Here is a 12231-nt window from a genome sequence, read left to right as displayed (position 1 = left end):
CAGAAAGTGATGTTGCAGTTCTTCATATGCTCCCCAGCTATAACTGCTGCACTTCATAGCTAGTCTTGAGGGGAAAAAGGGTCTTTTTCTAGCTATCTCTGATTTTCATTGACATCAGTCTTGCTGAACAGGGATGGGTGGCCCCATTCATTCAGAGATACTGAGTGGCACACAAGTTTCACAGGAGTCCAAGCCATGGGCACAGCCCACTATACATACAGTTCAGTCCACATCATCTTTAGCCATCTTTAAAACCCTAAATAAGTTCCATAGGTAAAACAAGATAGTGCTCTTGGTCTGAAAGCTAATGAAACAGCTTATATAAAACCTGTCATCATCATTTGCACTATGGTTGAATGGGTATGAAAACTGAACTACTGATCATTTCCACCCACAAAGCTATATAGGCAAGAACTTCAGTGCTTGGACAGCAGCAGATGTAGAAACTCACAGTGTCCCTGTGCTGTCATTCTTACAGACAAACAGAAGACAAGCTTTCAGACCTCTTGACCTGACACTGTCTGCAAGCTCCAGGGCAGCTCTTGAAACTGCTCTGTCCTCATAACCAAATGCCTGTTCCATAGAACCAGTCTGTGGCTGACAGATGGGTTAAACATACAGGAGAGAGAAGATAAGCAAAAGACAGCTGCAGATAATTAGACCAAGTTCAAAGTTGCTCCTGGGCAAAGAGAATTTGCCACTTGAGCCCAAATTCAAAGCACACGTCTTAGAAGAACAGGAGAGTATTAACGACCAGGCAGCTTAAAGGATCATTTCTTAATTGCTTGTCTCCCCATCTGCTTAGGGCTGACTGACAGATAAAAAATCCTTGGGGCAGATGTTGGCAAGTTCAGACAACAGTCATGATCTGAACAGTTGTTTGCTTTTAGTGTTTTGGGTGGGTTTTTTTAAACAAAAGGAGATGAAAGAATGGGGAAGTGACTTTATAATATTAAATCCCACGTTCAGCTATTTCTGAAGATCACTTGATGACTGAGAAATAGCCTGAGATGTGTTTTCTTACCCTGTGGCTTACTCTACTACTAACCTCTTGAGCCAGGGTGCAGGGAAAAAAAACACAACTCTTTGTCTCCATTTGTGTTGCTACCAAATTCACTGGAGAGCGGCTGCTCTGGCTCACTTACTTTGTCAGGCCAGCAGCCTTCCCCCCAAAACACTTCAGCCTGAGTAGCTGCCATTTTAAGCAGTTTCCAATTTGGTACAGCAAATCTTGAGCACCTGATAGTAGCTGTGGCACCTTGTGCCTTCACAGCCATCATGTTTGCCATCTGTCAGCAGGGCTAGTCCTCAGCCACAGCTGATTCATCAGGTGGAGTCCAAAACTCTGGATACCATCATGTTACCTGGTGTTACTCCTGATTTACACCCACCTAAGAAAGCCAAGAGCCAAATCCCGAGGCTACAGCTCATGGGTGAAATACTTGGCAGCACTCACAAAAGGGCATGAGGACAAAAGTGGCCAAAGATGGTGAAGTGTTCCCTCTTCTGTGAAACTACAGAATTTGGAGCTTCTCCAGGGCTTTGCAAAGCTCCAGCAGCTGCCACAGCCCCTGGGGGACCTCCTGAGCCACACAGGATTAGGAAAGTGTGGCATATTGTGGCCAAGCTCATTCTGCCCCCAACACATCCCCTTCCTTTGGAAGGAGTGGGAAAAAACTCTGCCAGCCAGGGGCCAGGACATGCAAGGCTTAGTGTATTAGTGTGAGAGAATTTCAGCTGGAATTTGGGAGAATTCAGATCAATGTATTAGTATGTAGAGTGAGAAAAGTTCTTACAGAAAGGCCTTGTACTCCTCGTGCCCAGGGAAGATCTAAAGCTATTGCTGTAACACAGCACTCCCACTGATGTCAAGGAGCACTCAAACCAACGGCAGAACCAAAAAATGCCTCTAAAAAAAGGCCAAATCTGCCATCCTTTTTCACTCCAAAGATAAAGAAAACCAGTGTTCAGAAAGTTCAGTATTTTTCTTTCGTCCATAAATCATTCTGCTGACAGTACAAGACATCAGGGAAAAGCACTCTGTTCTCGCAACGTGTTCTGCACAGCACCAGAGGTTAAGCAAGAAATGCAGCATGGCTAGTGAGCAGTGCAGACCTGCTGGAGGTCCCTTCTGGAGATCTGACTACTTTGGGCATTTCTTTGGCCCACGCAAAAAGTTAGAGGTCTTGCAGACATCTTTAGATAGGAGGAAAGCACAGTGATGGAATCAGATATTCCTTTTAACCAGCCAGGTCTATTTATAGAGAAGCTGCAAAGGCTTATTTTCCCACACAGCAGCAGGGATCAACCGAGAAGGGGCATGTTTCAACCAAGATGCTCCTTCCTACCCTTGGGTACTCTGCCATGCTCAGCCGTCCTTAGTCTGGTGCTTCTTTGTAGGCTTTTTCTCTCTTTATTAAAGTTTTCATAGTCTTTCTCAGAGACGCAGACCAACATTTAGCAGTAGTCAGAAACACCTTTCTGTGCCCAGGTGCTTCGCACCTCTCTGCTTCGACTGGTGATACGACTGGAGAGGGAGCAGCCGCTGTGCTAAGAATTCATGACACAAATGAGCTTCGCTCTTTTGCAACAGTACCCAAACTAAGCGGCACCAATTCCAAACCTCTCCCACGCCGTCGGTGTGATTTAGCCCAAACACCACCACTTTGTGTTTGTTAATTGCACGTCAGCTCCGTTGGTGTGTTCAGTCATTCTGCCCCAGGGATCCAGTTCAGTTAGTGTTAAGTGGGTACCTTAAGTAAGAAAATTGAGGAGTCCGTTTGCCTTCCAAACCTTTGTTTGCAGGTACATAGGTGCACCTGACCATTTCCAAATACTGGGGGTAGCAAATGTTAAGAAGCTTCATCTCCTTCTTAGGACTTTTCATTTCCCTCTGGCAGCATCAGTGTTCCTAGTAGATTTTATGTATTTAACAACAGGAGGACAAGCTGGCCCAGAATTCAGATGTCGTATTTAGGTGCCACCGTACAATCTATACCAGTCATGCTGAAATTCATTTAGCCAGGAACATTTTTGTTCATTTCATACCTTCTGAATTACTGTAATTAAACACTGCAAATACTTATCAGAGAGCCTTTGTGAGTGTTAGTCCAGACAGAGGGCTTTAAATACCTGGCACTGACATCATGAGAAATCAGTGAGCTGGTCTCAATAGGACCATCAGTTTTACGGCTATTTTTTAACCTTCTTTGATTGCATACTTCCTTGGCACATATGTTTGAAAACAATTCTTTATTTTGTGCCCAGTCTAAAGTACCTGTGCCACTAGGCTTTCAAATGGCTCAGCCATTACCAAAAGTACCTCAGGATGGGCCCTAAAATTGAAATACCTGCGATCACAAAGGCCTTCAGGAAATGCAAAACTTTACCATCATGTAATATTTGTACTATTGTAAAGACCATATTGGCTTCACCGTTTGGAGTAGGTGTTAACGCAAACACGCTCGCAGAGCTGGATTCAGATCAAATACTTTGGTATCCGCAACAGGCACAGGCACCTGTAGGTGCAAGAGCTGAGTAAATAACATAAACATAACCCACTGCCCATCTGAGAAGCACCTGGGCTCCTTAAACACACAAGAGAATATGCTTACATTCAGATCAGCTGCTATGAGTGACCCACCTTGGCATCATGACTACTTTTCACCACCAACTGTTGAGGGAGCCAGCTAGCTCATGATATGAGCTCATGAGTCTGAAATACCCAATCCTCTCGTACAGAGACAGCTAAATCACAATCATTGCAGTAGGCTGAAGTCGTAATTCAAGTTTCAAAATCTTTGATCCACTACAGTGTTCTTAATGATTTTAATGTCTCTCATGTATATGTGGCACTTTAAGAAGGGAGGGGGAAAGGAAATTCTGTAAATGTATGAGTTTGAGTTTCTTATCAAAGCAGTGAGAGTCTGAAAAGGATTGTTCTACTTACAGAAGTAACTAGCAGGATGTCTAACCCATCTGATAAATAGCCTGGAATAATGGTCGCTTGATCATGGCAAAGAGTTTATTGTTTTCATACTTTTCTGTGCATTCAGATTTGTGTCACTTCTGAAAAGGAACATGATGGCTTTATCAAAGTATACAGCGGGAAGAAGAAAGGCTTTGTCCCCATAGATGTCTTAGAAAACATCTGATTTCAACAGCCCACTTGCTGCAGTAGGAGCCCTTTGTTGGCAATGCCTGTCTGCCTCATCTCACACTGTGTCAACCCAGATGGGCTGTCTTGCAGATGTTCAGGGAAATAGTGAGAAAACTGCAACTACAAGAAGAAAAAGACATTTAGACTGCCACAGCAACACTAAGAGATAAGAAAAGTGGAATGACTGAATGAAAATACAGTCAGAAACCACTAGGGAAATGAGAGGTCCTTGGATACTAACAAGAATAAGGTAAGGAAAAAAGTCTGGGCTGATTTCTGCTGCAAGATGGCTGTTACGACCCTGCTGGAGACAGACAGCTTGTTCTGAAGGACTAAATTCATGTCCTGTTCTTGTGTCTTAGAAAACTGTTGGACTGCTTTCTTGTTTGAAGTGTGTATTTAGGGGGGAGGGGGGAAAAATACCATTCAAACTGTCCTCGTACTACAGTCCAATGCTTGTAGTAAAGTGTGGCTGTGGTTCTACAGTTTCGTCCCCGGTATCAACTGATCAGTTTAAGCGTTTAATCCTGGTGTTTAGTCTCATAACAAAGCAATTTGGAAACACCATGTGAACGTTAGTCCAAGAAATGCACTGTGCCCTGGAAGTCGGCAGCTTTCTCTTTCTGTGCAATCTTCCCATATGAAAGAGTGGCGAACTTGTGTGTCCTTTGTTTTTCCCTGTATGCGAACAAAAGCTCCCAGCGTATGTCGGGTGTGATGGCTGCTCTCATAGCTCACAAAATTAGCTGGTCCTACGATTCACAAGCCTGCTTGGAAGCAACCCTCTGTGTTTCCTGCACCTTTATCTGGTGATACAGAAAATGGGCGAAATGCTGGGAGAGAGCCACAGGCTTAAAATGTTTTATATTTTTCTGTGTTTATTGCACTTAAAAGATTTTATATATTAATCCTATTTATAAAAAGTAAAACGGCTAACTAACCCCCTGGAAGACTGAAAATTCTAGGAAAGGACAGACTGCACATAGAAGTGAAGTCTGTAATTATGGAAATCCAGAACTCGTGACAGAAAGACACTGAGTGTCTTAGCATTGTGTTCACACACCAAAGTCATCTTTTTCATTTGTTAAATGGAAGTTTTGCAGATTCAGTAGTAAATACACTGACATGAATTCCTCCTTGGCATAAACCACCGTGAGCATCCCGTAAATCCTCTCCATCCCAGTTAGACTGTGCAGACAGGTCTGTTTTGTCCATGCAAGCCTCCGTCTTCAAACATGTTTTGAACATATGAACATTTTGGTACCTGGAGAGCAGTCTGTGAGACCTATGGATCTTGCCCAAATGATACATGTCAGCCAGTGCCAATCCTGTTGTAGAGCAGGGGCCTTACGGTGTTTAAAGACAGGGAACCTAATTTCCCAGTATTTAATTGGATGTAATTGCACCAAATACACTTAAACAGCTTAGCATTTATTATGAGGTAGAGATTAAGTCCTATCCCAAAGCTCCCTGCTGAATTCATGCCTTATTTGACCAGCTTGAGACTGAATTCCAGTCTTTACTGCGATTAACCCCAAATTGATGTCCTAAATACTGATACTGCAAGAAGAAATTCAGATGCTGCCAGGTTAGTATAGGCCTTTGCAAAGTTGACTCTATTTCTAAAAACAACCTATCATCAGTTCTGGTTCCGTATAATGAGGCAGTCTGAATCTGTGTTTCGCAACCCAGGTCTCATAGTTGAGTTGCCCTATTCGAATAGCTGATCTTACTCAAAGCCTTATGAAATCCAGGGCAACTCTACACATGACCTGAAGTTCACAGAGCAGATCAGTCTTCAACCTCTGAGAGACACATTTTGCAGCTCTTACGTATCGCTTAATTGCAGAGGCAGAAGTTGCAGGGGCATCATCTGCTTAAACATGGACCTTTGTAGTAATATGATGTGGCCTATACCAATTATTAATGTCCTCCTGGCTGATCAAAAGTATCTGATTTCATATCTTCTGTGGGAATATCAGCAATTTATACATGGGGTTTTTTTCACTTAGCTCATTTTCCTAAGTAACCAATAAACTTAGTGGGAGGACAGAGGATTCTGATAAGCCTTAAAGATCAAGAAGAAAAGCAGTAGAGACATATTAATCCACTCTGCTTTATAAGATTTATTTTTTTTATATTCACCCATTCAAAGGACAAACTCAAGTGTTTGTTAGAAGCAAAATATTTGCTACTTTTGATCAGGCCTCTCAAGTGGGCAAAGGAAATTTGTATTAATCTATACATATGTGCTGTTGTTTACATGATTGCATCATACTGTGATTCCCTCCTTCAGTCTTCTACGATTTCAATTTATCCCTACAATGTGCATCATACTATTCAAAGAATTATATGAATATTACCTACAACTCACAATGGCCTTTAATCAATGTCAGTTTGATTCCTTTTGATACTGAGCAATAAATAATAAAGTGACTGAGTAAAAACAAAACAGACCTTACGTGGACTGTATTACACCTGAAAAAGCATTGCTTCTGAACCAAAGCTTTCATGGTCATCTCTTCTTCGTGTTTTTTGTTTTGTTTTGTCTTTCTACTGGGCTTTTGCTGCTGTTTGATGTGGAGACGTAATTTATGTCTAATTTAGCAAGAAGCACATACATAAGTCTTACTTTAAGCATGTGATTCATTGGCTATTTGCATGCTTAAAGCTGAAGCACTTTGCTGAATTAAGGTCATTTTCCTCAAATTTATTTTGGATGCCTTACTCTGAATCCAGATGAGTATCCCATCATTTTTTTCCTACTATATGCAGTTTGCAATAGATACTGCATTAGCACGCAGTTAAAAGTCAGACAGAAGATGGAATGGACTTTATCTGACATATGCTCAGAAAAATTGAATTTTAGGAGACAAATGCTGTTCACATTTAATTTAATATTCTGCTTAATAAAGACTACGCAATGGTTGGAAGAAGAATAGAAGTGTATGTTTCTTGGCTTCTTTGCATCAGACTGTATCATTTTCAGTTATCCACCTTCAAGAACATTTACTAAACCGATCAGCAACAGATTTTACTGAGCATTTCCATTTAAAATCTACAGCACTTGCATTTGCCACATTTAGTAAACCATTTCTAAAGTAGTTCTTCTGCAACATATGTAGCCTGTGTAGACCTGGAGTGGAGTTTTGTGGTGGGGCCATGCTGAACATTTGTTTCTGGCACATCAGAATGTATTTTAAGCCACTTAACATCTCATCACAGCATAAAACTGGCTACAGAATATTTTCATAAGTGCTAGGAACAGTTGATCAACATGAGTTGAGGATATGCTGCCTGAATCATGATTTCTTCCCATCAGTAAATAACACAGTATTTTGGTTGATTATCATCTTTCTCTACACTTGACCATTTTGACTCAGTGACTTCTTTTGGAGACAGTTACTGCAGTTCATTATCAGCTGTGGACTCAATGCCCATGGGGAACCGAGACACTTGTTCCTACAAACGTTGTGTAGTCTAGCATTGCTTACAAGCCTTTTTTTGTAATTATTTGTGGAGATTCAGTTGACTAAATATAGCACCCAGTGCTATTGTAGACAGACTAGGTTGTCAGAGGAACCTGCACATGGCCATCAGGCAGTGACACTGGAGATTTGGAAGAGCCATGACCTTCTAAAGAAGCCACCGGAGACTATGTAGGCTGTCTAAAATGGCACTAGACAGATGTCTTTGGAAAATGAACCCAACTCATTTATTTTAAAGACATGCAGAAAAATCTGATTTATTGAGCACTCAAATTACATCTTTCTTTCCCTAAAGGGCACTGAATAAATGCAGCAAACTGTATCAATCTTGTCCTTTTTAAGTCCACAGTAAAAAGAATCCTTGAATGCCACAGGGACCGGAGTTCAGCTGTTATCTTGGAAAAGGCTAGGCAATGTTACTGTTCTCCCAAAAATCTATAATGTAATTTGTCTGATCTAACTGTAAATGTCTACAACTAAGCTAGTAAATCAATTTGCTTTCCCTCTTACCCAGAAAAGAGAGTACTGTGCACTTCAGTACTATGGTTCATCTGACCGACTGAAGACTTCTGCTTTTGCACAACCTAGAAATGTGCCTCACAGGTGCCTCTTTCTACCCATTGACAATCCAGGGAGCATTGGAGAGCTGGGTCACACGTAGACCTCTGCAGACATAAAATCTGTATCAGGGCAGAAGAATTCCTAGCCCTAATTTCTGGATGTGTAGGTGTAACACATATATCTGTAACACATGCATCTGACTACCACATGTCTGTTTGCTACGTTTTACAATGCCTCTGACGTTTCTTGTCATGGTTATTATTGCAAATGCGAAAAGTGGTGCATTTTTTACCCTGTTCTTTTTCTATAGAATTTTCTTCACTGGCTGGTGGACAAGGGTGGCTTCCATCTTGCATTTAAATATAAGCATAATTTTAGTATTATATAGAACTAATCCTATTAAGAACATTTTAATTTAAAATACTGAACATGAAGAATATGAAGCATGGCCTTATCCCTGCCTGCAACAATATTGACTGTCCACAAGTTCCCAGAGCAACAGTAGCACACACTTACCATATGCCTAGGGAGGTAGATTCGTGTATGGTTCATTTTCTATTAACATTGCACAGTTTCTGCTGGAAAATGTTCTGAGATGCTATGAACCACCAGAGAGTGAATAACATTGGCCTGGGCAATCAGACCAGGGTGAGTGTTGCTGTGCTTGTTCATACATAACAAGAAGCAAAATGCAGATACGGACTTTCTGTTCATTGATGGTATACTTATCTAATAGTTCGTACAGCAGTGAAAATAAACAGAAAAGAAAGTGAACAAGTACAAAGTAGGTCAGGTTCTGTTTAAAATACAAGCAGGGAGGAGTGTGAATGATATTCCCATGCATACTCCTTCCGTACGTTGCTCTACTACAAATAGGGTCTCACCAACACAAGTGTTTAGTTTCGTATTTGAGGCATTTCATAAAAATGTAGCCCCAAGTTATCATCCAGATTGTGCGCACTACATTTTGTAAAGCAAGGAGAATAAATATGTTGCCCGGTGGGAATATACGTCATCACAACGTGGAGTTTTCCATGGCTAAGAAGAACAGCTGAATCTAAGAGGTACGTGAAAGTTATTTTTAAAACCATTCTTTATATAGAAAATTGTTATGTGCCTGGGGAATGAACACTTGGCAGGGTCTCCGCAAAAGAGGCCCAGAAAAACTACAGTAGGTCTGCTTCAGGTTGGTGTGTATGTCCACTTCATGAGTGGTTCGAGAACTCTATACAGCACCTACCTAAATTAATGTCATTTGTTCAAGCCAATATGCATAAATTAATTCCCTTTCATTTACGTACATACCAGCAACACAAAAGCATATACACATATGTACGTATATCTTACAGTCATTAACATCAACCCAATGGCAAGAGCACATGCCCTTAAAAATCTGTCCTGACTGATTTTTCTTCCTTATCTTAATGTGCTCAGCATCTAGTTAGGATGGTAATTGGTGCCCGACAAGTACCGAGACAGACAGATATATGGACAGAGACGTCTAGCCTTGACAAGTTTTGCCTGTGTTAGATGAAGCATATCACACATAAACCCAGAGTTACAGGTGGTTGAACTGCAAATACGCAATACACTGTGCACAGTCAAGATACTCGCTGCTCTGAAATGCATGTCATTTATCAGGCAAAAGTTAGGATTGCATGCCGCATACAAATGGGCAGCCTGAAAACATTGTCAGAACAACGTGTAAATCATTGACCTGGCTCCTCACAATAATGAGATGCTGAAAATAATAACTTTTCCTTGGAGCCCTGAAGGAGAGGAAGATGGGGAGCATTCCTATGGGCTTAAAATAAATTTTTTTTAAAAAGTGCTAGTCAGTCCCACATATACACCATGAGAAGGAAGGGCACATAAATTTACCTTCATTAGGATGAAGAAAGTCAACATCTGAGTAATTAGCGTGCTACCAGCAGTTTGCCCGCTGATAGGGTCAGAGGCTGACAACACAAAACTGAAAAGACTGAGAGTTGTTCCAGCTTTGTGTCACAGAGGGGAAGAAACGAGAGGTAGCTGTGGGTAAAAAGCAGGCTTTTACAGGGCGGAGTCCGGTAGCGGTACTGAGCCAATCCCTTCAGCGTGTCCTGGCTTTCCCGCGGGGCCCCCTCCCCTCGGCGGGGCCGGTGCGGCTGGCCGTGGCAGCGGCTCCCGCCCCGCGCTCTCGCCCGAGGGCAGCGCTGCGGGCGCGCCGGCGCAGTCGCGGAGCAGAGCTCCGGGCTCTTCTCGGCCTACCCAGCCCATGGCAGAAGAACCTCCTTCCAGCTGCTCATCCTCCCACGGATCATGGCAGTTCTGTTGCTGGCTGGCCACTGCTTGCCCTTGTGTCTGGCAGGAGAAAATAACCAAAGTTATCCCAAGCAAACAGAAGCCAGACAAAGCAGACGGTGTGGCAGCGGTCCCCAAAACCTCGGAGTCTGGCCTTCCTGCACACCCCTGCGGTGTTTCCGTGCTGCAGAAAATGGTTGTTCTTTGTGCCTTCCTGCAAGGGGTTGCTCCCCTCTGCTGCTCATGGTCCTTCTCCAGCTGGGCAGGCTGCAGCACCTTTCTCACCAACACACCAGCCACCCTCCTTTTACACCCACTGAGCCTCACTGCCTGTCCTGCCAGGAAAACCTTTCCGGTCCATCCAGTGCATCTGCTCTCTTAAATGCCTGCTGTCTGGACTAAATCAAGCAAGTTACCCAAAAAAGGCAAGGCTGTCATTGGCCTTGGCTCAGCAGCCCTCCCAGACGGGCACCTTCTATGAACTGGTTGGAAACCCTCATTCAAAGGGATATGGGGCTGCTGTGAGACACAACCCCACCAGCACAGGTGATGGAGAGAGTCCACTCCTGTGTGATCAAGGATGGTAGAGGAAATACAGGTGTTACCTGATTTTGTGATTCTGTGATTTTAATACCTTGGAAGAAGTCTGGGTCTCTAAGGCCCAAGTATTATGTGAGTCTTACAAAACATGGGGAAAAAACTTCTGTTTTCAGCCTATTCACATTATTTATTACTCTGTGTCTCCACATTTTTGCTCAAGAAATGCAAAGTGAATGCAGATCTGTCCTGCTCTCTCACTCCCTCCACATCCTCATCAGCTGCTGCTTTGTATCTTTCTGCTCAGCGTTGCAAAGGTCTCCCCTCCGCGGCTTTTCTCCTCCTGCCAAAGGGCAAGGCTTCCTGTGGATATTTTCTAAGGTACAGCGAGAAATTCCCCTCTGCAGGATGGTGTGGCCAGGTTTCTTCATGTTGATAGTGTCCCCTGCTAAATAGCAGGTCCCTGAAGACACCCGTGTTTACTCCATGAACACCAATGTCCAAGCAGAAGGAAGAGAGGGAGGGCGATGATCTTCATGAGCACTTTTGTGTTTTGGGCAGTGCTTGGCGTGAACTGGATGTGAAACGCTTGATCTCCAGCTGGGCAGCATCCAGCCCCGTTGACGTACCTGTACCACAACCACGTCTGAAGATCGCCAGCACAGCAATCCAGTTTGCAATTCATTCCTGCTGCAAGGAAGCGTAGGGTCACGTTTGGTTTCTTTGGGTTTTGTGATCCCTAGTAGACCCCTTAGCCAGAAGTCCCTAGACCCCAAATGCATACCGGGAGGGTCAATTATTTGACTAGTGGGACTGAGTGTGCTCAGGCTCCTAATCACCCACAGCAGATTCACTTGCCACTCTTTCATGCTTGCAGGCAGGTCTAAGTACATCATCCTACATTAGCAGGCACAGGGGAGACTAAGCTGACAGTACATGTGATATGTATTACCGAAGTGCAGCTATCCACATTACTAAGTATTGGCTGAATTGACTAAGCCATTTGAAGCTCAGTCCTGCCAGGAATGAGGTATCATCAGCTGCACAGGGAAGAAGTAAGCCCAGGTTATTATAGCATGAAGAGAAGGTTACACCATAAAAATAGCACCTAGATCCCGTGGGTTCAGTTTCTTGCTTAACGGTGGACATGGTACTGTGTCCACCACATCTAATGGTACTGGAGCTAAAATGAAAGTTAATACT

At 43.1% G+C, this 12231-nt stretch overlaps 1 protein-coding gene across 2 annotated transcripts in view; it reads left to right on the top strand.

Annotated features, from left to right (window-relative positions):
* Positions 1-4154, top strand: part of STAC (SH3 and cysteine rich domain) — a gene marked incomplete at its 3' end in the record, with an annotated part of 73905 nt that extends 69751 nt beyond the window's left edge. For both annotated transcript variants that reach the window (XM_082015131.1, XM_082015130.1), the window contains exon 11: positions 4056-4154. In XM_082015131.1, the coding sequence (XP_081871257.1) occupies positions 4056-4154 (99 nt within the window). The remainder of the gene's footprint in view (positions 1-4055) is intronic.
* Positions 4155-12231: the final 8077 nt, after the last annotated feature.

The sequence above is a fragment of the Phaethon aethereus genome, assembly GCF_964289735.1.
Source record: "Phaethon aethereus genome assembly, chromosome: 2".
NCBI classification, from domain to species: domain Eukaryota; kingdom Metazoa; phylum Chordata; class Aves; order Phaethontiformes; family Phaethontidae; genus Phaethon; species Phaethon aethereus.
Note: the sequence above shows the minus strand (reverse complement) of the source record. Positions and strands in the feature narration are given on the sequence as shown.